At 43.1% G+C, this 25,986-nt stretch overlaps 1 protein-coding gene across 3 annotated transcripts in view; it reads left to right on the top strand.

Annotated features, from left to right (window-relative positions):
* The window catches only part of PACSIN2 (protein kinase C and casein kinase substrate in neurons 2), a 192,962-nt gene extending 167,575 nt beyond the window's left edge, over window positions 1–25,387 (top strand). For 2 of the 3 annotated variants that reach the window (XM_030215522.1, XM_030215521.1), the window contains exons 8-11: window positions 3,745–3,869; window positions 10,063–10,176; window positions 10,688–10,881; window positions 22,827–25,387. In XM_030215522.1, coding sequence (XP_030071382.1) covers window positions 3,745–3,869; window positions 10,063–10,176; window positions 10,688–10,881; window positions 22,827–22,939 — 546 coding nt within the window. In that variant the 3' untranslated portion in view covers window positions 22,940–25,387. The remainder of the gene's footprint in view (window positions 1–3,744; window positions 3,870–10,062; window positions 10,177–10,687; window positions 10,882–22,826) is intronic. The other variant, XM_030215523.1, reaches the window with a different exon arrangement.
* Window positions 25,388–25,986: the final 599 nt, after the last annotated feature.

Genomic DNA, 25,986 nt, shown 5'->3' on the forward strand with positions numbered 1-25,986 from the left:
AATGTAAGGATTGTGAGGACATGTAAAGGAATCAGTTTCTAGATGCCATGCATAGCTGTTTCATGGCGCAGTTGGTTCAGGATTCGACCAGAGGGGAATGTACTTTAGATCTAGACCTTATTGATGTGTAGGACCCTAGGCCAAGGGGTAATGGTGGACCTGGAAAAGAGATGGCTGAGGGGGAATGTGATTGAGGTCTACAAAATCCTGAGTGGTGTAGAATGGGTAAAAGTGAATCCATTTTTCTCTCTTTCAAAAAGTACAAGGACTAGGGGACACTCAATGAAACTACATGGAAATACTTTTAAAACAAATAGGAGGAAATATTTTTTTCACTCGAAGAATAGTTAAACTGTGAAACTCATTCCCGGAGGATGCGGTAACAGCAGTTAGCGTATCTGAATTTAAACAAGGTTTGGACAAGTTTCTAGAGGAAAAGTCCATAGTCTTGTTATTGAGATGGACATGGGGGAAGCCACTGCGTGCCCTGGGATTGGTAGCTTGGAATGTTGCTACTATTTGGGTTTATGACAGGTACTTGTGACCTGGATTGGCCACTGTTGGAAGCAGGATGCTGGGCTAGATGGACCATTGGTCTGACCTAGTATGGCTGTTATGTTCTTTTTAAGAAACTATCAAACACATCACTCCAATATAGGGATTCAGATCTGAAGGATAAAATATATTAAATTAAAAAAAAATAGCCTCAGTGTAACAGGGAGCCTGACTTTTATGCTCCACTGTAAATATTACCATCACAGGCTTCCACCACCTTCCGAAAAATAACCACAGAGAAAAACTCCCAGAATATTTCAAAAATTCTAAAGAAGTGGGAGAAAAGTCTGTGTTTAAAAAACAGAAGGGAGGGTAACACAATTTAACATAATACAGATCCAAATACCCACAACACTAAATCTCACTATGAATATAAATCACCCAAATAGACACTAATTAGCAATCCCTCACTAGACTAAAATCCTCATTCAAACAGAGAAGCCTTCCTGCAAGTAAAGAAAACTCAAAATAGAGCAAAAACTCTTATAACATTGCTAGAATTGCTTAAACTTCCATCCTTACTAATGAATGGATTCTAATTCTGACAAAAAGTAAACTTTACTTAGCTCAGAACATCCAAATTGTCCTGACAGAAGTGCAGCCTCATAGGATTTTCACAATCTGTGGGGTTTCTCCAAAATTAAAGTGTCCAATTTATATTATCCTTCTGGCAAAAAATGTCCAATTTCCTTGTTTCTCGACAGTAGGAAATCCTTCTGTTTTGCTATCTTCATCAGGAGAAATACATAGCAGTGCATAAAAACTGCTTTACAAATTATCCATGGATAAGTGAGGGATTGCTAATTAGTGTCTATTTGGGTGATTTATATTCATAGTGAGATTTAGTGTTGTGGGTATTTGGATCTGTATTATGTTAAATTGTGTTACCCTCCCTTCTGTTTTTTAAACACAGACTTTTCTCCCACTTCTTTAGAATTTTTGAAATATTCTGGGAGTTTTTCTCTGTGGTTTTTTTTCGGAAGGTGGTGGAAGCCTGTGATGGTAATATTTACAGTGGAGCATAAAAGTCAGGCTCCCTGTTACACTGAGGCTATTTTTTTTTAAATTTAATATATTTTATCCTTCAGATCTGAATCCCCAGTGTGACACTATATTGGAGTGATGTGTTATAACTACACACTCGTTGCAGATTGTTTATTTGTGATGTTCTTATTAAGGCAATAATGATCAGTATGACCTAAATTTGTCATAACTGGGCAAGATGATGAAAGTGAGTTCTCTGAGATTGTTCACAGTGATTTTTTTTTCTGTGTGATTCCTTCACCTGTTTTTCAACACCTGATCGCAAGAGGCTAGGCATCCCCACCCCCACTTTAACTGCAGGTGTTATGAAGCAAACTATGGTAACTTGGTATACAGCATCTGAACCAACTACAGGGATACCTGCATTGTTTGAACAGGGAAAGAGCTCTGACCCAGGGAGTGACATTTTGCTAAGCCTGCTTGCCCTAACACTCCCCTGCCCTGTGTTTGGGTTCTGGAATTATGATGTTTGGCAGCCTCTAATGGGGAGGTGCAGCATTGTCTGTGTTGGCTTGGTCCCTGTCAGACATTCAAGTAGTTTTTCCTTTGCATGTGTCAGATGGTGTATCCCGAGTGCAGAAAGGTCTAGGACAGGAGAGATGGAGGTGTAACTTCTGTTGAAGCTTATCCTTGGCTCAGCTACTCCCCTCCCCCCCCCCCCCCAAGCCCAAATAAAAGTCTAGATATCCTTTAGCATGATGCTTCCTGTTGTTCACCGGGTTTGTGTACGTCATACCGCAGTATTTTCTGGATATTTAAGTAGGATACAGACTTGTGAGAACATATTACTAAACATTCTCAAAAGTTTGAGGACAATTCCATCTGTAGTATCTGAAGTTAAGTTGGTGCAGACTATGTTTAACTAGATAAGAATATGATTTTTATGAAGTTAGAAAACATTGAAAATGGCTTTAGAGATTTTTTAGCTTGATTTTTTCTCAAAGTAGAATGAGAACTCCAAGGGACTTGTTCTGTTTATATCCTTGGGAGATTCAGAAGTTCCTAGATAGCTCAGTGCCATCATTACAATAGTTGTATTAACTCCTTAGTAGGACTAGATAATGGAGAATCCCTAGAGATTCATTAGGTCTTGGAGTATCTCGGGATAGTCTTAATGTGCAACATAAAATAGAGGAACTGAAAGTAGGTAGTAAGGAAGAGTAGACCGCATATAATTTTAGACTTATTCACTGCTTTAGCTCCAATGTTGTTTAGGACAAGTGGTCTTAATTAAAGATGAAATGGAGAGTCATCAGAATGTAGAAGCCCTGGAAAAATTTGAAGGTGATTTAAGTCTGTGGTTTATTCATTTCTAAGTCTTTAGTCTTCTGTGGATGTGGTTAAGAAATATTTTGGTGAAATTTTGCAGATTCCTATAGACACTGTTCCACTACTTACCAGAGCTGCTTATTTGTATGGGGGAGCTTCAGGGAGTAAGGAAGTTGGGGAGGGTGTGTCAACTGATAATGTTGAACTGTTTTTTTTGGGGTTTTTTTTTTTTTTTTTTTTTAGAGGGTCTGATCATGTCCTAACGAAGACAATCCTGATTGCAACCTTTGCTTTAGAACCCATTCAAAATTTGTTTTGATAGATTTGTATGGTAACACTTTGAGTTTTCTGGGTCAAAATGTAAGTTTCCTTGGCCTCGCCAAGGCTGCACAGTTGAGACATAAGACCTTTTGACAATTAAATTTTAACCATTGTCTTTAGGAAGGACACTTTCTTCAGTTTCCTTATAAATACTTTGTGAAGTTTGAGAGTAGATTGTATGTTTTCTTAAACCTGGTTATTGATGGAAGGACACCTTCAGTCCCTTTGGTTATATCTTCTCCATTATCCATATCTGAGTTATAGAAGAAGTATGGTGCTTTCTTAAGTATTGTATGATTTTGATTTTTGTTCAAGAATTTTCTTTAATATGTTTTTCCTGCTTCAGGAAGTTATTCTCCTTGTCCCTTTTGATTTGAACTTAGCTCCTGTTACCTGGAAATTTGTGGTTGTTGATTTGTGCTGGTATTTTTGTTCTGTGACACTGAATTTTTAATATTGTATTACTTCTCCTTTTTTATTGCATGGTGTAACTTTGTTTCTCAAGTATGTGCTTGGTATATTAAATGAAACTACATAAAACCATTCATTTTATAGGAATGGTCTGCAGACCTAAACCGTACCCTTAGTAGACGAGAGAAGAAAAAAGCTGCGGATGGAGTGACTTTAACTGGCATTAACCAGACAGGCGATCAGGCTTCAGTGCATAATAAACATAGCAGGTGAGACACCTCATTTTCCATGGCATATCTGCATTTGAAACATTAAGTTGTACAGCTGTTAAAAGTTTACAAAAAAGGGGGGGAGGGGCATGTTCAACATGAATTCAATGTCATTTATGTCATTTAAAATTATTTTTTGAAAGAGGGCATCATATAAACAATTTCTGTAGTTCTGCATTGGCATATTCCATTCTTCAATATATTTAGATTTCTTATCATGCAAATAGTTAACTGTTAGGTATCTGCAGGTATGATGCACTGATACTGTTTTCAGTTTTCTTCCCATATTAAAGAGAGCTTCGCACAGAAACTTTGGAGGTAGAGCTTATTTTTATGTATTTATTTGTACATTGTTATACTGTCAGATCATGAGTGACATCAAGGGTAGTATACAGTCCGGAAAATTCACAATGGTTAAAAGAAATAAAAATCCTGACAGATGCAAAATAACAAAGAAAACAAAGCACCATCAAACGAGATGAAGAAAGGAAAGGGAGGAGGGTAGCACAACAATATAATAAGTTTGTACACTGCCATAACATATAACTGAAACAATAAGGGAATAGGTGGAAGGGGGGTTGCTAAAATAACTGAGAATAAAATAACATAGTATGTGACAGCAGATAAAGACCTGCGGGGTCTATCTAGTCTGCCCAATAAGTCAACCACAGCCGCACCTGCCACTCCATGCAGGTTACACTCTGTCAAAATCTAAAATTCCCTAATTCATGAAAGCGAAGAAGCCGCCTGGAAAAACCAGGTTTTTTTAAGTGCTACCTTAGGATAAGAAGAAAACAAATGAATATCAGAGGGAAGATTGTTCCAGAGAGATGGTGCAACACAACAGACATCAGTATGCCTAGAACTATCAACTCATATACAAGAGGTGGAGGAATTGCTAGTAGATTCTTTTCGGCTTACGTGTTACCAATTTTGAAAAAAGAATTTTGATTGACAGTTCATATAAGAGCTCTATAATCCTTGTGGTGCAGTTATATCGATGATATTCTGATGATTTGGAGTGGTAAAATTGATGAACTCTTAGCATTTCATACATGGTTAACTACCAAGGACAACAATTTAAAATTTTATTTAAGCTATAGTAAGAATGAAATCTCTTTTAGATACTAAGATTTAGATATGTGAATGGTAATTTTGAGACCACCCTCTACTGTAAGCGCACAGATGTAAATTAAGGTACTGTAGTACAAGAGTTGCGACAGCATGGTACTCGAGCGAAATTTGCCTGATAGTCAATTTCTAAGAATTTAGAGGATATGCTTCATACAAAAAGATGCTAAACTCCAACTAGAATGATGTCTGTTAGATTCCAAGAAAGAGATTACCCAGCAAGATATAAATACCCAGTGTACCTGAATTTAACTCCTCTACTATTATTTAAAAAAGCATGAGCAAATTCAAATAAGCAAAGGTCTTTCAAAGGCAGAAAAACAAGACCGGAGTTCTCTTCTGACAGTTCAGCCTAAGAAGGCTTAGGACAAAGTGGTCTGTACATTGTTCTTTGACATCTCTCTTGTGACATACACGTACTTAGAAAACATTGGCCCATTGTTCAACCCATACCAATTTTGTAGATAAAGGTATATTAGTAGCTTTCAAGAGGAATAAGAAATGAATCCATTCTTGCACCATCTCTGGAGACCAGTATGAACTAAGACATTCAAATGGCGAAACTGAACAGGTCATTTACATAGGTAAAACTGAGAGCTTTAAATAAACACATAATTGAACATAGGAGTGCCATAAAAGGAAAAGCAATTGAGAAACCTCTTCTAGAGCATATGCTTGCTAAGTGCCATTGATATGATGACCTGCATTTTATTATATTACATAGAATTAGATCACATTGGAGAGGAGGGGATACTAAAAAATTTATTACAGAAAGAGCAGAGATTTATATTCACATATCATACTGTAATGCCAAATGGTTTAAATCAGAATTTAGATATTTCAGTATTTTTGTAAAGACCAAAAAGGACACTGCTTTTTAAGTTTTAATTAGGTTCCCTTTTATATAGTTCATATTTTAATCTATTAGTATCACCAGTTTTGGAGTATATTATATTATTTATTTTGTTTTTACATATATTTATACATAATTACTGCTGTCCAGCATATATATTTGTGTTGTTCATGATCTAAATTATCTTATTTGATTGTATGTATTATTGTGACTAAATTTACTGAAATATCAGGTTTTGTATAGTTATTTGAATGTATTTATCCCTTCTGGGCATTCCTTGAAGTTTTTATCTTGTGAACAGTATCTTGAGTCCCAGTCATTCTGAGTACTTCCTGGTTCCAATGACAACACATTTTTGTCATTGGAACACATCCAAGATGGCCACTGGAATGCATAAGACTTAACTTCTTTTTGTGCTTTTTAAAATTAATTAACCATAATTATTACAATACATAATAAAGAAAAAAAAAGGAAATAACAGATAAGTACAAAAAAAGTCTTAAAGGAATTATAACTTCATTTAGTCCACATCAAGAAAGCTGGAAGGAACTGACATACAGAAAAGATAAATTATATCAAAAAAGGTAATAACTAAGAAAAACAATTTGACAGAGGACAGGAAAATACAACATATTCAACTGCATCCATCAAACTCAGCCCAATATTAAATAACATCTCTTTGAAGAACTGGTTTATCTAGAGGAAAAGATTCTAAATGAGAAGAATCAAAAGTATACCTGTTGTTCGCATACATGACCAGGCATGTGCATGAAAATTTTAAGAAAAAAGTCACCCCTACATCTAGAGATTTAGACTTCAGCTGTAGAAACTGCTTTCTACAAACTTGTGTTTGCCTGGTCACTTCTGGGAACTTATAGATCTGTTGTCCACAGAAAGGCACGTTCTTGGAAAAATACAATTTAAGTATAGTGATTTTCTCAAGTTCAAAGAAAATTTAACCAACAGTGTAGTCCTTTTAGAAATTAAATTCTATGAAGACTCCAGAAATTGAGATAGATCAAGACTTTCTGCAGGGACAGTGACAATCTGATCTACTCCATTTTCTTCCCTAATCTGGATAGAGCATCTCATAATATAATATGTATTCTCAACATATAAAAAATCAACCTGAGAGTATTGTAAAACATTCTTCAAATATATTTTAAATAGCTCTATAGAAGCCAGGTATTGGGTCACTGGAAAATTAAGTATCCCAAGGTTTTTAATCCACAATTTATTTTCCAAAGCTTCCAGATGAGAGTGGATTAAACAACTATCCTTAACCACCTACACAGCTGTAGATTGCAAGGTTGTTATAGATTGCTCAGACATTGCTGTTTCCTGCTCCAACAACCTCTGTTCATGTTCTGCAATTTTAACAGACCTTTCTTGTGAAAATTTACGTAACAAGGAAACAGTTCAATCTGTTTAACAACCTGCCAAATATCTTGCAAAGAGACCACTGTATCAGACAACATACCTTCCTGTATTGGTTCAGAAGAAACTTGAACTGCCACTGGCAGAAGAGCCTTAACTAAGCTTCTCTGTACCATGAAAGGTCCAATAGATCCTTCCTTAACAATTAAAGAAATGAGAGAGTCATCCAACCCCACATCAGGGGATCTATTCACGCCTAGAAAGTCATATCTGGTTGAGAAAGTAGAGTACGTTCAATGGAAGAGAAGGAAGCATCATTAGGAAAGAAGGTGCCCACCACTCCAGATGCCTTAAGCATAGGGAGAGGTCTAACGTTGATCCACAAACTGAAGAACTTCCAACATTCCCACCTCTCGAACTTTGTGCCTTCCTCTTATTCCCCATTGCAGGGGAAGGTACTCTTTCTCCTGTTCCTCTGTGCTCCGAAGGGGCGTGACCTGCCAACTGTCTCTTCGGGCACATGCCCATGGGCACTCAGCAGCTTGGCCCTGATGGTAAAGGGGTACATAAGCACTGCCATGCTGGGAAAAGACCAAAGGTCCATCAGGCCCAGCACTCTGTCTCCAACAGCGGCCCATCCAGGCCCCAAGAACCTGGCAAAAACCCAGAATATAATAACGATCAATGGACTTTTCCTTCAGGAATCTGTCCAGACCCCCTTTAAACTCAGCAAGGCCAGCTGCCGTCACTACCTTCTCCGGCAATGAGTTCCAGAGTCTAACCACACGCTGAGTAAAGAAAAACTTTCTCCAATTTGTTTTAAACCTACCACATTCTAATTTCGGACCTGACATTGACATCAAAGGTGGAGGGGCCAAAAAGGTGCCTGCCCAGCTGTTATCTCAGGTCACTCCAAAGAGCAGATCCACACAGCTCCCCTTTTTGCATTTTTTTTTTTTAATAGTGATTCCAGGTCAGAAGACTGAGCTGTTTCAGATTCCATGATTGGTTTTTAAGTTTGTTGTTAGCAAAATAATCAGTGTGATTTGATCTTTTTTTAGTACTTGGCGTTTCACAGGTTTAAAATTATTTTTATACACTATGGGGCACATTTTCAAAGCACTTAGACTTACAAAGTTCCATAGGTTACTATGAGGTGTAGTGCACTTAGACTTAAAGTTCCATAGGAACCAAGTCTAAATGCTTTGAAAATACACCTCTTCTGCTATCAAATCTTGTGTTTTGATGCAGTTTTAGTTTTTATTTTAACAGCTTTTTAAGCTACTTGCAGTGGTAACTTTTGACCTCTGCGGCACACATAGAAGCAAGCACTTTCACAGCATGGCAGATTCTCCAGTTCTGCCTGTGGAGGTGAAGTGCTGCTGCTTTGAATTGGAAAGTGCTTTTTCTGTATATGAAGTTCAGTAGCTGTGAGTATCTTTTTAAACTGTAATTCTAATCGTATGTTTTTTTTTCTTTATCACAATACTATTATTGTTTTTTATGCAGCTCAGTCATGAAGCATTCCTTTTTATACTCATTTTTAGGCTGTTTTGGATGCACAATTGCTAATAAGGGGAAGATTGTTTCAATTCCCCTTTTAGGTATGTGCCCTTTTTTTGTGCTGTTTCTGTTCCTCTGTATGTAAAATGTCTCTGTGTGTAATCATTATTATGATGGTGGTTTGCTAAGCCATTAGTATCTCCTTTGCCTGCTGCCTTTTGCACTTTTAGTCAATATGATCAGTTGATGCACATTTTACACATTCATTAGTGGTTTGTTCTTTGGCCCTTATGCATGTTCATGTCATCTGTATATTATAATTTCTGTTTGACCATTTTTATGGATGTTGTATTGAATTTTATTTTTGAAATAGTTTGCTTGGTTTAAATTAAATTAGTTTTGTTATAATTTTATTATTTGTTTGTGGACTTAACAGCTTTATCTCTGACATAGCCTGTTTGGGGCAAAATGTGGCCACATCAGGTGTTTTAATAAATTATCTGCTACGCTTGTTGGTCTGCTCCCGATCATCGCCTCTTTTGTGTGTTTCTGATAGAAATATTGTATACTCTGCCTTGATAACTTTCCACCATTTTCTGCAACAGGATTTTTTTTTCTTCTTGCTAGTTCATAAGCCAGTCTAGTTCACTGCTATGACTATTTGTTGCAGTACTGAATAGGGGTTGACACATGCACTGAATGGAGAAAAAAAATCCCTATCTCCTTTAAAGAGGTTACAATATTCTGGTCTGGAGAGCACTTGAAGCTGTGGCACTTCATGGACTAGCAGTACTTACCTGTCCTGGGGAAATGTGTAGCAGTGTCTTCCTCCTTATGCTGCCATCTTGAAAAATGTTGGTACCTGTCCCCTAGCATAGGGGTAGGCAACTCCGATCCTGGAGAGCCGCAGGCAGGTCAGGTTTTCAGGATATCCACAATGAATATGCAGGAGATAGATTTGCATACCATGGAGGCAGTGCTTACAAATCTATTTCCTGCATATTCATTGTGAATATCTTGAAAACCTGACCTGCCTGCGGCTCTCGAGGACCGGAGTTGCCTACCCCTGCTCTAGCAGTATGATGGAATGTACCCCTCCCATATGTATATTTTGGATTTATTTATAGATACAGCGTATGTAGAAGAGCAGTTAATGAGGACTAGTTTAGCTGAATGCTTTGCTCAGAGGGAAAGGAGCTTGAAGGGGAGCTGGAAATGAATTTGTGTTGATGTGGTAAAACTGTTGTTTAAAATTGGAAAGTAAAAGTATTTACAGATATATACCATCATAAGATAGGGTTATGTTAATGCTTTCTCTTTCCCAAATAGCTATCTTAGTGTCCCGAATACAGTGCAGTCAGGACAGTCAACTTCCAATCCCTTTGAAGATGAAGACGAAACTGGCAGTACTATCAGTGAAAAGGAGGACAATAAAACAAAAAAGTTGGTGAAAAGAATAATTTCATTTTTTTTATCTTTGCACTTCTCTATTCAGGGTTTCTGATTTGGATTTATAACCAGGTACCCTGTACTTTGCACAATGCATGAGTCCTCACATAGGTTCTGTGGGTAATATTCTAACTGCAATTTCTTTTTTTTCTAACAGATTTTATTTTTACTTCTCTTGTGATGTTGTCCTGATGTTGATCACAGTAGTTAACAGGATTTGCTGTATACTTGATGCCCTTACATGTTTTTCCTGAACTCTGTGCAAGAATATTACAGTTTTGCTGTAAAAATTTGTCATTGGCTTTGCTTCTGTTTAGTTTGTTTGAGAAGAATCCAACTGTCCTAGATAAAATCAGGGCTGTGTGCTGGTGAGGGGAAGAGATGAAATAAAATTATTCTACATGTCTTTTTTTTAACACGTTTAAAAAAAAAAATCTGGCTTCCCTTTGCAATGTGATCCTTTGTAAAACACTATTAAACATATTTCTTTTAATTCTAACTTTAGCGTCAGCAGTTATGATAAAAGCCAGAGCTATCCCACTGAATGGTCAGATGATGAGTCCAATAATCCTTTCACATCTAATGATGCAAATGGGGACACTAATCCATTTGATGAGGAGGTATCTAGCCTGGAGGTGCGAGTACGGGCACTGTATGATTATGAGGGCCAAGAACATGATGAACTCAGCTTCAAAGCTGGTAAGAATTTTTTTTTTTTTTTTGATAAAAGCACAGTTCTCGGTGGCATTTAATTTCCCAAGTTATAACCTTCAGTTAGTTTATTTTGTTCATAGGGCGAGGTACCATATTGTCACTATGCCAGTACCATAAAATAAAATACAAGTTCTTCTCTTTTGTCCCAGTGAACTGTAGTACTTGACATTTGCTGCACTAGCAGCAGAATGTTTAGGAAACAGGAGCTAAGGTTTGCTAGGATGGGCATAAAAATTTGACACTTCTTTTTAGTGAATGTTTAGCAAGTTTGACTTAATTGTCAAAATAGCTGTACTGAGCTTCTCTAACCTTAGTGTATGATGTTAAACAAATTGTAAATGTGCTTTATATACCGCCTTTTTGTGGTACAGTCAAAGTGGTTTACATATTACATACAGATATGTTCTATCCCTAGGGGGCTCACAATCTAAGTTTATGTACATGGGGTAGTGGCGGGTTAGGTGACTTGTCCAGAGTCCCGTGGAGCTACAGTGGGAATCAAACCCAGATTCTCAGCCTAGATTCTCAGCCTATTGCACTAACCATTAGGCTACTCATTCACGCCATTTATGTTCTGTTTTTGCCCATCAAAACGGGTGCAGCCATCTCTGTCAGACACTGACCCTTCTGTTTCATCTTTTTCCACCATTTTTTCAATCTACATTTTTCTTTTAGATAAAATTCTACTCCTCCTTTTTCTTAACAAGCCCTGTGTCTCTCTGCTTCATATACCTACTTCTCTAGTCCTCTTATTTCTACCCGTTTGTTTCATTCTTTCAACCACCTAGTTCCCCATTTCTAGCCTCTGTACTCATACCCTACCCATCTTCATCTACTTCTGCTTCTCATTCCCTCACCAGCTCCATTCCTACCCTCTCACTCATCCCCTCTCCTACCCTCTCACTCATCCCCTCTCCACCTAAAGTCCCCTTTCTTGCTTCTTTGTTCAGTCTCTTAGTCCCCTATTTACTTCCCCATTTCTACCCTCTCATCTCCTTCAAAGACATCCCCTTCCTTTTTATTCTCTCTTCATAGCCCTTCTCCCCTTACCCAATATCCATTGCTTTGCTTCTTCCCCAATATCCATTGCTTTGCTTCTTCCCCAACCCCCCTCCACCCACCTATCTTACCTTTCCTGTTTGCTCCAGCATGCAAACCTTATTTCCACCATCTCCACCTTCCACTGCTTATGCTCTTGCTTTATCCCTGCTACACTGTCTTCTTGCTTCCCTTTCCCCCCAGTATATTTCCCTTTCTTCCAACTCAGTCCCCAGCCCATTTCTCCCTAAATCAGCCCCAGCATCTGCTAGTCAACTGTCTCCTCCCAGCCCCCATATTAGACGTTTCTTCCACCCTACTCATTTCTCAATGTCCCCCCTCCAAAATCTAACATCTACCCTCTGTCTCCTTATTTACCTCCTCCCTGTGTGCAGCATCTCCCCTCACTCCCCCCAAAAGGTTCCAGCATCTTTCTTTGACCCCTGCTCCTTTACCATGTAGTCCAGCATCTCCCCCCTCTTTCTATCTTTTACCATGTAGTCCAGCATCTCCCCCTCTTTCTATCCTTGTCCTGTAGCTCCTTTCTGTTGCTAAAACTGTCAGTGCTAAAATAAAGCCAAAACAGCAACCAGCACAGAACCTTATGCTCAAGCACTCAACCAAGTTCTGCTAGTCCCATCCTCATGTCAGCAGGAAGTATGCATCAGAGGCTGGGGTTAGCAGAGCCTGGCTGTTTGAGCATGAGGCTTTGTAACTTAGTAAATAATAATAACACAGTAATGACGGCAAATAAAGACCTGAATGGGCCATCCAGTCTGCCCAACAGTCACATTCATTATCATTTCAAGATTTAAATCAACAATAAACATGATAGTATATACTTGATCATGGTCTTTCTTTGGTATTTGTGGGACATAGACCATAGAAGTTCGCCCGGCTCGGCTCTGTCCTTATGTTCCAACTACTGAAGTTGCTGTCAAAGCCCACTCCAGCCTATCCAAATCCGTCTTGTCATTTGCGGGACAAAGACTAAAAGTCTGCCCGGCATTGTCCTCACATTCCAAACCACTGAAATTTCCATTGAAGCTCTCTGCAGCCCATTCTAAACCGGATTGCCATTTGCAGGACTCTGTTTAAGGCAGACCAGCACTGGTCTTGGTTGATGCAGCCATCTAAGCACCACTTGACATGCAAACACATGTGCAACCCTTTGTTTTTTGTTTTTTATAACATTCATGTTCTAATTAGAGATTCTCTGAGTTCATCCCGCACCTTTTTTAATTCCGCCACAGTTTTCTTTTTCCACCATCTCCCTCAGGAGGTCATTCCAGGCATCCATCCACCACCTTCTCCGTGAAGAAAACTTTTCTGACATAACTCCAAAGTCTACAACCCTGCATCCTCAAATTCATGTCCTCTAGTTTTATCATTTCCCTTCTCTGGAAAATATTTATTTCTATATTAATACCTTTCAAGTATTTAAATGCCTTGTGTCATATCTCCCCTGTCCCTCCTCTCCTCTAGGGTATACATATTCAGGTCTTCCAGTCTCTTCTCAAATGTATTTTGGCGCCAAGCCCCATAATCATTCTTGTCGCCTTCCTCTGGACCGCTTCTTGTTTTCTTTCATCAGTAGCAAGATATGCCCTCCAAAACTGAACACAATACTCCACTTGGGGCCTCACCATCAACTTGTACAGGGGCATCAACACCTCCTTTGTACCTCTCTCTAAACAGCCTAGCATCCTTATGGCTATGCCCACCATCTTGTCACACTGTTTCTTTGCCTTCAGATCGTCAGATACTATCACCCCAAGATCCCTGTCCCTGTGTGTGCATATCAGCTTCTCATCGCCTAGCACATATGCCTCCCTTGCATTTCTACTCCCTAAGTGCATCACTTTGCACTTCTTAGCATTGAATTTTAATTGCCAAATATTAGACCATTCTTCTAACTTCTTCAGATCCTTTTTCATGTTTTCCACGCCCTCCAAAGTGTCCACTATCAGGCATATTTTCAAAGCACTTAGCCTTCCAAAGTTCCATAGGTTTCTATGGAACTTTGGAAGGCTTTGAAAATATGCATATATGTTTCAAATCTTGGTATCATCTGCAAAAAGGCAGACTTTACCTTCTAAACCTTCAGCAATGTTGCTCACAAATATATTAGAATTGGCCCCAGCACCGATCCTTGAGGCACTCTACTACTTGCTTTTCCTTCCTCTGAGTGAATTCCATTCACCACCACCCTCTGTCTGTCTGTCAACCAGTTCCTAATCCAGTTCACCACTTTGGGTCCTATCTTCAGCCTGTCAAGTTTATTCAAGAGCCTCCTGTGAGGAACTGTGTCAAAGGCTTTGCTGGAATCTAAGTAATTACATCTAGCGCACATCCTCAATCCAGTTCTCTAGTCACCCAAAGAATTCAATCAGATTCGTTTGGCACGATTTACCTTTGGTAAAACCATATTGTCTCGGATCTTGTAACCTATTGGATTCCAGGAAATTCAGTATCCTGTCCTTCACAGCATTGCTTCCATTACTTTTCCAATACACAAAGTGAGGCTTACCGCCCTGTAGTTTCCAATTTCTTCTCTATCACCACTTTGATGAGGAGGGACCACATCCGCTGTTCTCCAATCTCAAGGAACCTCCCTGTCTCCAGAATCTCTCTGAGATCCCTCAATATCCTCGGATGGATCCCGTCCAATCCCATAACTTTGTCCACCTTCAGTTTTTCAAGTTGTTCATAAACACTTTCTTCCGTAAATGGTGCTATATCCACTCCATTCTCATATGTACCTTTGCCAGTAAATCGTGGTCCTTCTCCAGAATTTTCTTCTGTGAACACAGAACAGAAATATCTTTTTAGCACATTTGATTTTTCCTCCTCATTCTCCACATAGCAGTTCACAGCATCTTTCAGTCTCACAATTTCGCTTTTAGTCTTCCTCCTTTCACTAATATACCTGAAAAAAAAATTCTTATCCTCCTTACATTACAATTGGGCAGACTGGATGGACCATTCAGATCTTTATCTGCCATTATTTACTATGTTACATTTCTAGCCATTTGTTCTTCCGTTTGCACTTTTGCCAGATGTATCTCTCTCTTGGCTGCTTTGTTTCATCCGGTATTCCTCTGTTCTTCTTGAGTTTTTCTGTATTTTATGAATGCCAACTCTTTAGCCTTTATTTTCTCAGCCACTTGCTTGGAGAACCATATTGGTTTCCTTTTTCTCTTGCTTTTATTTACTTTTTTTACATAAAGGTTAGTAGCAATATTTATAGCTCCTTTCATCCTGGTCCACTGCCATTTCACTTCTCGTATATCCTCCCAACCCGTCAGCTCTTTCTTCAGGTATTCCCTCATTTTGCTAGTCAGCATGTTTGAAATCCAGGACTCTGAGTTTTGAGTGGTTGCCCTCCTCTTTAGCTGTTATATCAAACCAAACTGTTTGATGATTATCGCTTCCCAGGTGGGCACCCATTTGGACCTTAGACACACTTTCCCTATTTGTGAGCAGCAGATCCAACGTCACTCCTTCCCTTGTGTGTTTGTCACCATTTCTCTAAGCAGAGCACTTTGTAAAGAATCCACAATCTCTTTACTTCTTTCCGATTTCGCAGATGGAACATTTCAATCTGCATCTGGCAGGTTGAAATCTCCCAGCAACAGCAACTCTTTTTTTCTTTCCCAACTTTTGGATATCTGTAACCAGGCCTTTATCTAGTTCCTCCGATTGTGTTGGAGGTCTGCAGACAACATCCATGTGGACAGAGGTTTCATCATTTCTTTTCAAGGTGATCCATATCGCTTCTTCCTTTCCCCAGGCCCATGGCATTTGAGTTGCTGTGATATCATTTCCCACATACAGAGCTACTCCTCTACCTTTGTGACCATCTCTATCCATCTTAAATAGATTGTAGCCTTGTATGTTTGCATCCCATTCATGAACCATGTCTCAGTGATGGCAACAATGTTTGTCTGCCTCTAACATCAGGGCTTGCAGATCATGAACTTGGTTGCTTAGACTGTGAGCATTTGTGGTCATCGCTTTCCAGCTAGTTTAGGTTTTTTTTTAGTCTCACTTCCTGCTGTGTTGGGTAAGAAGTGATTTGCTAAGATAGCTGTTTTCATTACTACTGTCACACCTTGTCTTTAGCTGGGGGTGACCACTGGAAGTGACCTGCCTCCATATGCCTCCCCCGCCTTCTAGTTTAAATGCCTAGATGGTCGCTTTTCATTTGGGTTTTGTTTTTGTTTTGCTTTTTTAAGCACTGACTGTTACGGCAATGTAATGGACACACAAGACAAGGGCAGGTTTGAGGAGAGTGGCTGACCGTGTGGGGGGGGGGGGGCAAGGAGGAGAGAGAGGAGGAGATGCTGGACTAGATGAGGAGGGAAGTAGGAATTAATATTGAGAGAGGGAGGGCATTTCCCTTATACATGAGAAAACAACCATATCTCCTACACCCCCTAATAGCTTTATCTCTACAGATCCAGTCAGTTAAAAAATAACACATTGTTCTGTTGCATGTAATCTTAGTTCTCCGAGGACAAGCAGGCTGCTTGTTCTCACGACTGGGTGACGTCCGCGGCAGCCCCCACCAACCGGAAAAGGCTTTGCGGGACGGTCGGCACGCAGGGCACGCCCACCGCGCATGCGCGGCCGTCTTCCCGCCCGTGCGCGACCGCTCCCGCCAGTTCCTTTTTTTCCGCGTCTGGAGAGAGTCGTGCTTTGCCGCTCTCTCTGCTTTCAGCCGCCGGAAAGTCGATCGCGTTTACGCGGATCGTTGTTTTTTTCTATTTAATTTTTGTTACCGCCGGTTTCCCTTTTCTTTTTCAAAAAAAAAAAAAACCTGAGCGTGTGGAGCACGCGCTCCCTTTTTCCCTCGTTTCCAGCGGGGACGCCGCGTTGCGGCCTAGTGGCCGCACGGTCGTTTTCTTTTTCGAGGTGTGATTTTCGCCACCATTGACGACTTTGACTTCGCTGACGCGATTTTTCCGTCGATGTCCTCGAAGGTCCCGAGTGGATTTAAAAAGTGTGGTCGCTGCGGCCGGCCGATCTCGCAGACCGACACCCACGCTTGGTGCCTCCAGTGCCTCGGGCCGGAGCACAATATCAAGTCGTGTTCCCTGTGTCTCGGTCTCCGGAAACGGACTCAAGTTGTGAGGCAAGTTCTGCGGGACCGTCTTTTTGGAACTTGCGCCGGCCCCTCGACGTCGACCTCGACGGCATCGGTATCGACGCCCGGTCCTTCGGTACCGGTATCGATGCCCGAGACATCGGCACCGATGGCATCGACCCCAGGAGAACAGGTCCCGTCGGCCCGCCGGTCCGCCGGCGAGGGTGGAGGTGAGCGGCCGCGTGGGCAGTCGGCCCCGGTCACTCCCTCAGCCCGTGGTCCACGGGACCGAACCCTGTCTGACCCGGCTCCTCGAGACCGAGGGGGATCGTCCTCCTCCTCCTCCATACCTCCCGGCGCCGGTGACGCGCATCGAAAGAAGGACAAGAAGCATCGTCACCGGTCGCCCTCGGTGCATCCGGACATCGGAGAGGAGGCGACGCCGAAGCGTCATCGCCGAGAGGAGAGGTCCCCGTCGGTTGTGGAGGTACCGACGCGTCAGGGTTCCGGCACCTCGGTGCCGTCTCCTGGCCCCCATCAGCTTCTGGCACCGACACCCCTACCGGCCCCACCGCCTTTCCCGGCAGCGGGCCTGGACGAGTGCCTCAGAGCCATCCTTCCGGGGATCCTGGAAGGGCTGATGCGCCAGGCTGTGCCGGCGCCGGGGGTGCTTGCGCCCTCGGCGCCGATGTCTGTGGCGCCGGCGAGCTCTAGCCCGGCGCCGGGGCCGTCGACACCGCCGCCGCTTGCGGCGCCGGTCTCGACCGCCACGCAGGTGGAGTCGACGTCGATGGAGGGAGCTCCGTCCCCGCCGACGCGGGAGTCCACCACTCGACGACACCGAGACCTCGGTGCCTCGACGTCGAGCCGGGCCCGGTTCAGGACTCAGCTACATGAGCTTATGTCCGATACCGAGGATGAGGCCTCGTGGGGGGAAGAGGAGGACCCTAGATATTTCTCCTCAGAGGAGTCTACGGGCCTTCCCTCGGACCCCACACCTTCACCGGAGAGGAAGCTCTCACCTCCTGAGAGTCTCTCCTTTGCCTCCTTTGTGCGGGATATGTCTATTAGCATTCCCTTTCCCGTGGTCTCTGTGGAAGAGCCGAGGGCCGAGATGCTCGAGGTCCTCGACTATCCATCACCACCTAGAGAGTCCTCCACGGTGCCGCTGCACAATGTCCTCAAGGAGACACTGCTTCGGAACTGGGTGCGACCGTTAACTAACCCCACCATTCCCAAGAAAGCAGAGTCCCAGTACAGGATCCACTCTGACCCAGAGTTAATGCGGCCCCAACTGCCCCATGACTCGGCGGTCGTGGATTCTGCTCTCAAGAGGGCACGGAGTTCGAGGGATACCGCCTCGGCGCCCCCGGGGCGGGAGTCTCGCACTCTGGACTCGTTTGGGAGGAAGGCCTACCAATCCTCCATGCTCGTGACCCGCATCCAGTCATACCTGCTCTATATGAGCATCCACATGCGGACTAATGTGCAACAACTGGCGGACCTGGTCGATAAGCTCCCGCCGGAGCAGTCCAGGCCTTATCAGGAGGTGGTCAGGCAGCTGAAGGCGTGCAGAAAGTTCCTGTCCAGCGGTATCTGTGACACCTGTGACGTGGCATCTCGTGCTGCGGCCCAAGGTATAGTGATGCGCAGGCTCTCATGGCTGCGTGCCTCTGACCTGGACAACCGCACCCAGCAGAGACTGGCCGACGTCCCTTGCCGGGGGGATAACATTTTTGGCGAGAAGGTCGAGCAGCTGGTGGACCAACTGCATCAGCGGGAAACCGCCCTCGACAAGCTCTCCCACCGGGCGCCTTCAGCATCCACCTCAGCAGGTGGACGTTTTTCCCGGGCCCGGCAGGCTGCGCCCTATTCTTTTGCAAAGCGTAAGTACAACCAGCCGGCCCGAAGGCCTCGCCAGGCACAGGGACAGCCCCAGCGCGCTCGTTCTCGTCAACAGCGTGCGCCTAAGCAGCCCCCTGCGCCTCCACAGCAAAAGCCGGGGACGGGCTTTTGACTGGATCCTCGGGAACATAGCCGCCCTCAAAGTGTCCGTACCGGACGATCTGCCGGTCGGGGGGAGGTTAAGTTTTTTTCACCAAAGGTGGCCTCTCATAACCTCCGACCAGTGGGTTCTCCAAATAGTGCGGTGCGGATACGCCCGGAATTTGGCCTCCCTGCCTCCAAATTGTCCTCCGGGAGCTCAATCTTTCAGCTCCCATCACAAGCAGGTACTTGCAGAGGAACTCTCCGCCCTTCTCAGCGCCAATGCGGTCGAGCCCGTACCACCCGGGCAGGAAGGGCAGGGATTCTATTCCAGGAACTTCCTTGTGGAAAAGAAAACAGGGGGGATGCGTCCCATCCTAGACCTGAGAGGCCTGAACAAATTCCTGGTCAAAGAAAAGTTCAGGATGCTTTCCTTGGGCACCCTTCTGCCAATGATTCAGAAAAACGACTGGCTATGTTCCCTGGATTTAAAGGACGCATATACTCACATACCGATACTGCCAGCTCACAGACAGTATCTCAGATTCCGCCTGGGCGCACGGCACTTTCAGTATTGTGTGCTGCCCTTTGGGCTCGCCTCTGCTCCACGAGTGTTTACCAAGTGCCTCGTGATGGTAGCGGTCTACCTACGCAAGCTGGGAGTGCACGTGTTCCCATATCTCGACGATTGGCTGGTCAAGAACACCTCGGAGGCGGGAGCCCTCCGGTCTATGCAGTGCACTACTCGACTTCTGGAGCTGCTGGGGTTTGTGATAAATTACCCAAAGTCCCATCTCCAGCCAACACAGTCTCTGGAATTCATAGGAGCTCTGCTGAATGCCCAGACGGCTCAGGCCTACCTTCCCGAAGCGAGGGCCACCAATTTCCTGGCCCTGGCTTCGCAGACCAGAGCGTCTCAGCAGGTCACAGCTCGGCAGATGTTGAGACTTCTGGGTCATATGGCCTCCACAGTTCATGTGACTCCCATGGCTCGTCTTCACATGAGATCTGCTCAGTGGACCCTAGCTTCCCAGTGGTTTCAAGCCACCGGGGATCTAGAAGATGTCATCCGCCTCTCCACCAGTTGCCGCACTTCACTGCTCTGGTGGACCATCCGGACCAATTTGACCCTGGGACGTCCATTCCAAATTCCGCAGCCCACGAAAGTGCTGACGACGGATGCATCTCGCCTGGGGTGGGGAGCTCATGTCGATGGGCTTCACACCCAGGGTCTGTGGTCCCTCCAGGAAAAGGATCTGCAGATCAACCTCCTGGAGCTCCGAGCGATCTGGAACACACTGAAGGCTTTCAGAGATCGGCTGTCCTACCAAATTATCCAAATTCGGACAGACAATCAGGTTGCAATGTATTACGTCAACAAGCAGGGGGGCACCGGATCTCGCCCCCTGTGTCAGGAAGCCGTCGGGATGTGGCGTTGGGCGTGCCGGTTTGGCATGCTCCTCCAAGCCACGTACCTGGCAGGCGTAAACAACAGTCTGGCCGACAGACTGAGCAGAGTCATGCAACCGCACGAGTGGTCGCTCCATTCCAGAGTGGTACGCAAGATCTTCCGAGAGTGGGGCACCCCCTCGGTGGATCTTTTCGCCTCTCAGACCAACCACAAGCTGCCTCTGTTCTGTTCCAGACTTCAGACACACGGCAGGCTAGCGTCAGATGCCTTTCTCCTTCATTGGGGGACCGGCCTCCTGTATGCTTATCCTCCCATACCTTTGGTGGGGAAGACCTTACTGAAGCTCAAGCAAGACCACGGCACCATGATTCTGATAGCGCCCTTTTGGCCCCGTCAGATCTGGTTCCCTCTTCTTCTGGAGTTGTCCTCAGAAGAACCGTGGAGATTGGAGTGTTTTCCGACTCTCATTTCGCAGAACGACGGAGCGTTGCTGCACCCCAACCTTCAATCCCTGGCTCTCACGGCCTGGATGTTGAGGGCGTAGACTTCGCTGCGTTGGGTCTGTCTGAGGGTGTCTCCCGGGTCTTGCTTGCCTCTAGGAAGTATTCCACTAAAAAGAGTTACTTTTTCAAGTGGAGGAGGTTTCTCGTTTGGTGTGAGAGCAAGGCCCTAGAACCTCGTTCTTGCCCTGCACAGAACCTGCTTGAATACCTTCTGCACTTATCAGAGTCTGGCCTCAAGACCAACTCAATAAGGAATCACCTTAGTGCGATTAGTGCTTACCATTATCGTGTGGAAGGTAAAGCCATCTCTGGAGAGCCTTTAGTCGTTCGATTCATGAGAGGCTTGCTTTTGTCAAAGCCCCCTATCAAGCCTCCTACAGTGTCATGGGATCTCAACGTCGTCCTCACCCAGCTGATGAAACCTCCTTTTGAGCCACTGAATTCCTGCCATCTGAAGTACTTGACCTGGAAGGTCATTTTCTTGGTGGCAGTTACTTCAGCTCGTAGGGTCAGTGAGCTTCAAGCCCTGGTAGCTCATGCTCCGTATACCAAATTTCATCACAACAGAGTAGTGCTCCGCACCCACCCAAAGTTCCTGCCGAAGGTGGTGTCGGAGTTCCATCTTAACCAGTCAATTGTCTTGCCAACATTCTTCCCCAGGCCGCATACCCGCCCTGCTGAACGTCAGTTGCACACATTGGACTGCAAGAGAGCATTGGCCTTCTACTTGGAGCGGACACAGCCCCACAGACAGTCCGCCCAATTGTTTGTTTCTTTCGACCCTAACAGGCTAGGGGTCGCTGTCTGGAAACGCACCATCTCCAATTGGCTAGCAGATTGCATTTCCTTCACTTACGCCCAGGCTGGGCTGGCTCTTGAGGGTCATGTCACGGCTCATAGTGTCAGAGCCATGGCAGCGTCAGTGGCCCTCTTGAAGTCAGCCACTATTGAAGAGATTTGCAAGGCTGCGACGTGGTCATCTGTCCACACATTCACATCACATTACTGCCTCCAGCAGGATACCCGACGCGACAGTCGGTTCGGGCAGTCGGTGCTGCAGAATCTGTTTGGGGTGTAAATCCAACTCCACCCTCCAGGACCCGAATTTATTCTGGTCAGGCTGCACTCTCAGTTAGTTGTTCTTCGTAGGTCAATTTCTGTTGTACCCTCGCCGTTGCGAGGTTCAATTGACCTGGGTTCTTGTTTTGAGTGAGCCTGAAAGCTAGGGATACCCCAGTCGTGAGAACAAGCAGCCTGCTTGTCCTCGGAGAAAGTGAATGATACATACCTGTAGCAGGTGTTCTCCGAGGACAGCAGGCTGATTGTTCTCACCTACCCTCCCTCCTCCCCTTTGGAGTTGTGTTTCATATTTATTGCTTGTCATTCAACTGGCGGGAGCGGTCGCGCACGGGCGGGAAGATGGCCGCGCATGCGCGGTGGGCGTGCCCTGCGTGCCGACCGTCCCGCGAAGCCTTTTCCGGTTGGTGGGGGCTGCCGCGGACGTCACCCAGTCGTGAGAACAATCAGCCTGCTGTCCTCGGAGAACACCTGCTACAGGTATGTATCATTCACTTTACCAATAGGCCTGCTGCTGTACTTCAGATATCCTCTCCAAACACATTTACATTTGCAGCACCCAGTAAAGGAAGGCCGGAATTGAAGGGAGGGGATGCTATCAGGACAATTCCTTGGACTCCCATACTATAAGGAGCCAAAACTTGCCTAAAACTGAAGAAGGATTTCGGTTCCTTCTCAAATTTCTACTCTTAGCTCTGACATGTCTAACACCAGCATTGAGTAGTGGGAATAGATAAAGGATTGAAACACTACCAACATTAAGCATAACAGTAGTTTTGCAAAATTGTCACAATGCAGTTTGCTTAAAGTAAAGTTTGTTTTGCAGGGGAAGAACTAACTAAAATAGAAGATGAGGATGAACAAGGTTGGTGCAAAGGACGTTTAGGGAATGGACAAGTTGGCTTGTACCCAGCCAATTATGTGGAACCAATCCAGTGACCAACCACAGTGATTCCATGTGTGCTACAATACTGTACTACTTGTACAGCTCAGTCTGTTTCCATTAGGAGGGAGATGTATAGAATACTATGTACATGCCTAAAATAATGCAAGGAATTATGATTATATATCAGTACTAATGCTAATGAAGACATATGATTGAGCATCCACAGTTCAAAACTGAAGAACTTGTGTTTGTGTAGCAAATTCTAGCTTTTTCAGTCTCCCACTGTCTCTTCAGTAGTGCCTTTTATTCTTTCAAATTTTTAAGCGCCATAGCTTATTTTTTTGCATTCACGTTTTGCTTTATACTATTTGAGAGACTGCAATTTTTAATTACTATTTAAATACAGAATTCATTTTTTTCTTGGTCAGTTCATTTTGTGCAGTACCTAAATTATGAGCTAGATTATGCAATTTTCTGCCAAAAATAAGACTGCTGTAGCATTTCCATAATGTTGCACACATGTTCTTTCCATGCTGCCAGTCTGGTTCTTACGATGGCGTGGAACAAGTTGTTGTTAATTAATAGATTTTGTGCTACCAGTATTTTCTGTTAATGCTGTTTGTGTATTTTTTTACACTGAAGATGGTTTTCAGGACAGAACCTAAGTGGCACTCTTGAGAAACCTCTTCCATATGCCATATTTTTCTTAGAATGTAGTCCTTTCTAACAATTTGGCAGCTGATTTTTTTGGAAGGCTGGAGATCTACCAAGAAGTTCAAGTAAATGCTACTGTAAAATACTCAAATGTTTCTTTTTGTGTATGTATGTATGTACATATACTTATCTATATATAATTTGATATTCAAACCAAATTAAGGAGCATGTATACTGTGGTTTAGATTAAAACCTGTGCTTGAAGACTGTTAAAATTGCCAGCATATTTTACATATTTTTTTTTAACTAGCCCTGCTATACCAGTAGTCCAAGTATTCTGTGATTCAGACTTTTAGATTATTCTAGAAGATACAGTATTGACAATACTTATTGATAAATTATGATCATACATGAATAAGCTTGAGTCCTCTTTTTGTAGCACAACACTGTAAGTCTTCACTCCATCGGTATTAATTGTAGCTTTTGCCTTGCCTCATATAAAATATTTGTGATGAACTAAAAGATGCCCTTAGTATCAGTGTATAATGCAGGAAATCAATAATACATAAAGAAATGTAGTCATGAGTTAAGTAGGTGTGATATGAAACTAATAATCCCACAAATTGCATCACACCGGTTTTATTAATGTTATTTTTTTTTTCTGGGGAATTGCAGCATTATTGATGTCTTTCTGCTGTAATGGAAGTTGATAACTTAAAAAGAGGATGGAGGTAACCTGATCTAATGTTACTAACCCCACTGTTTACAAAGCTGCATGGCAATGCCAAGACATCCCATTCACTTTGAATGGGCTGTCGGCTTTATCATATTGGCAGCCGCTAGCGCAGCTTTGCAAACAGGGGCCTATGAGCTGTCATCAGCAAACTAAATAATGAACCACAAAATGTTCTGTGGTCCATTATTATAAAACTGTACAGTGAAGAAAAATCCATTGGGATTTCCTGTAGGTTGGTGTTAATTTTAGAACTATCCAGCCTATTGCTGCTTGTTACTTCAGCTGTATAATATACTTCATAAGCTTGTTAAACAGTTACTTAGTTGTTTCTGTTCTTAAGAATTCAGTTCTTCAGTATACTATATGTTGCCCAGCTTGAGGTTACCACTTGATCTGAATTTAGTACTGACTTCTCAGTGTTTTTGCTTATGTACAAAAATATGCCACATAATCAGTTTGTGAAACCATGTGCTACATTTCAAGTTATACATTAACATTGTTTTTGCAGTGCCTTATTTGTGGCTGAAAGCTGCACAACATGCTGACATTTTCTTTGATGTTGCCATGTAATGAGAACCACTAGAAAACATCTTTTTATTGAAAAATAAATGTCTAGCATAATAATGACAGTGTGCATGACTTTCCCATGACTTTGTTTCATATGCATATTCAGGACAATTGTGTAACCAAGCTCCTGAGATTAAGCACCCCTTTGTACACCTATATGTGACAAAAAGTAGCACTTATCCTAAGCAGGAGTATGGGTGGGACATGGGCATGCTTCCCAGTTATGCGCAACTTATAAAATAATGTACGTTTTTTGCATACCCTTATTATATAATGTTGGTGTAACTGTGGATGCCTAAGTGTATGATGGCATGCTGAATTTGGACACCCAGGTGCTGTTTGAATACCGCTCCCCGTACTACATCCGGGAGCCTATTCAGAGGTCCCCACTTACAGAATTGCCATCATTGTAGTCTTCTGCCAGTGAAAGTTTTAAAAATAAATAACAGTCCCACTGTATCATACATAAAAAAAAACATCTTTGTATGATTTGTGCTAATTGGGATGCTCTTTTCAAAATGAATGATCAAATCCTGTATTATCTAAAAAAGGAATCTATTAAAATCAATACATGTTTATTTTGTACTGGTTTTCATGTTTAGGGGCCCTTTTACTACTGTAAAATGCGTTAAAATGTTCACTTAACACAGCTTAATGCTGGAATTTCCCTCAGGCTAACTGCAAATTTAGCACTTTCATTTTTAAGGCATTTTCCTTTTTGTTTTTGTGCTTTTTAGATCGTGCACTAACATTGCCATTATAGCATTTGAGACCTGCTTAGCACCTCTACAGTAGTTCATGAGGTCCTAAGGACTCCTGCATTAACCAGTTAGTGTGCACTAATCATAGGTAAGGGGTAGGCAACCTTGGTCCTCAAGGGGCTGCAACCCAGTTGGGTTTTCAGGATTTCCCCAATGTATATGCATGAGATCTATTTGCATGCATGCATGCATTGTATGCAAATAGATCTCATGTATGTTTACTGGGGAAATCCTGAAAACCTGACTGGGTTGCAACCCTTGAGGACCAAGGTTGCCTACCCCTGCACTAGTTGGTTAACACATGCACACCAATTCCCCACTCATGCTATGTCCCGCCCCCTCTGAAAAATATTTTTACAAAATTATTGCTACATGGTTTTGC

This window comes from Microcaecilia unicolor, chromosome 9 (genome assembly GCF_901765095.1).
Source record: "Microcaecilia unicolor chromosome 9, aMicUni1.1, whole genome shotgun sequence".
In the NCBI taxonomy this organism is placed as follows: Eukaryota; Metazoa; Chordata; class Amphibia; order Gymnophiona; family Siphonopidae; genus Microcaecilia; species Microcaecilia unicolor.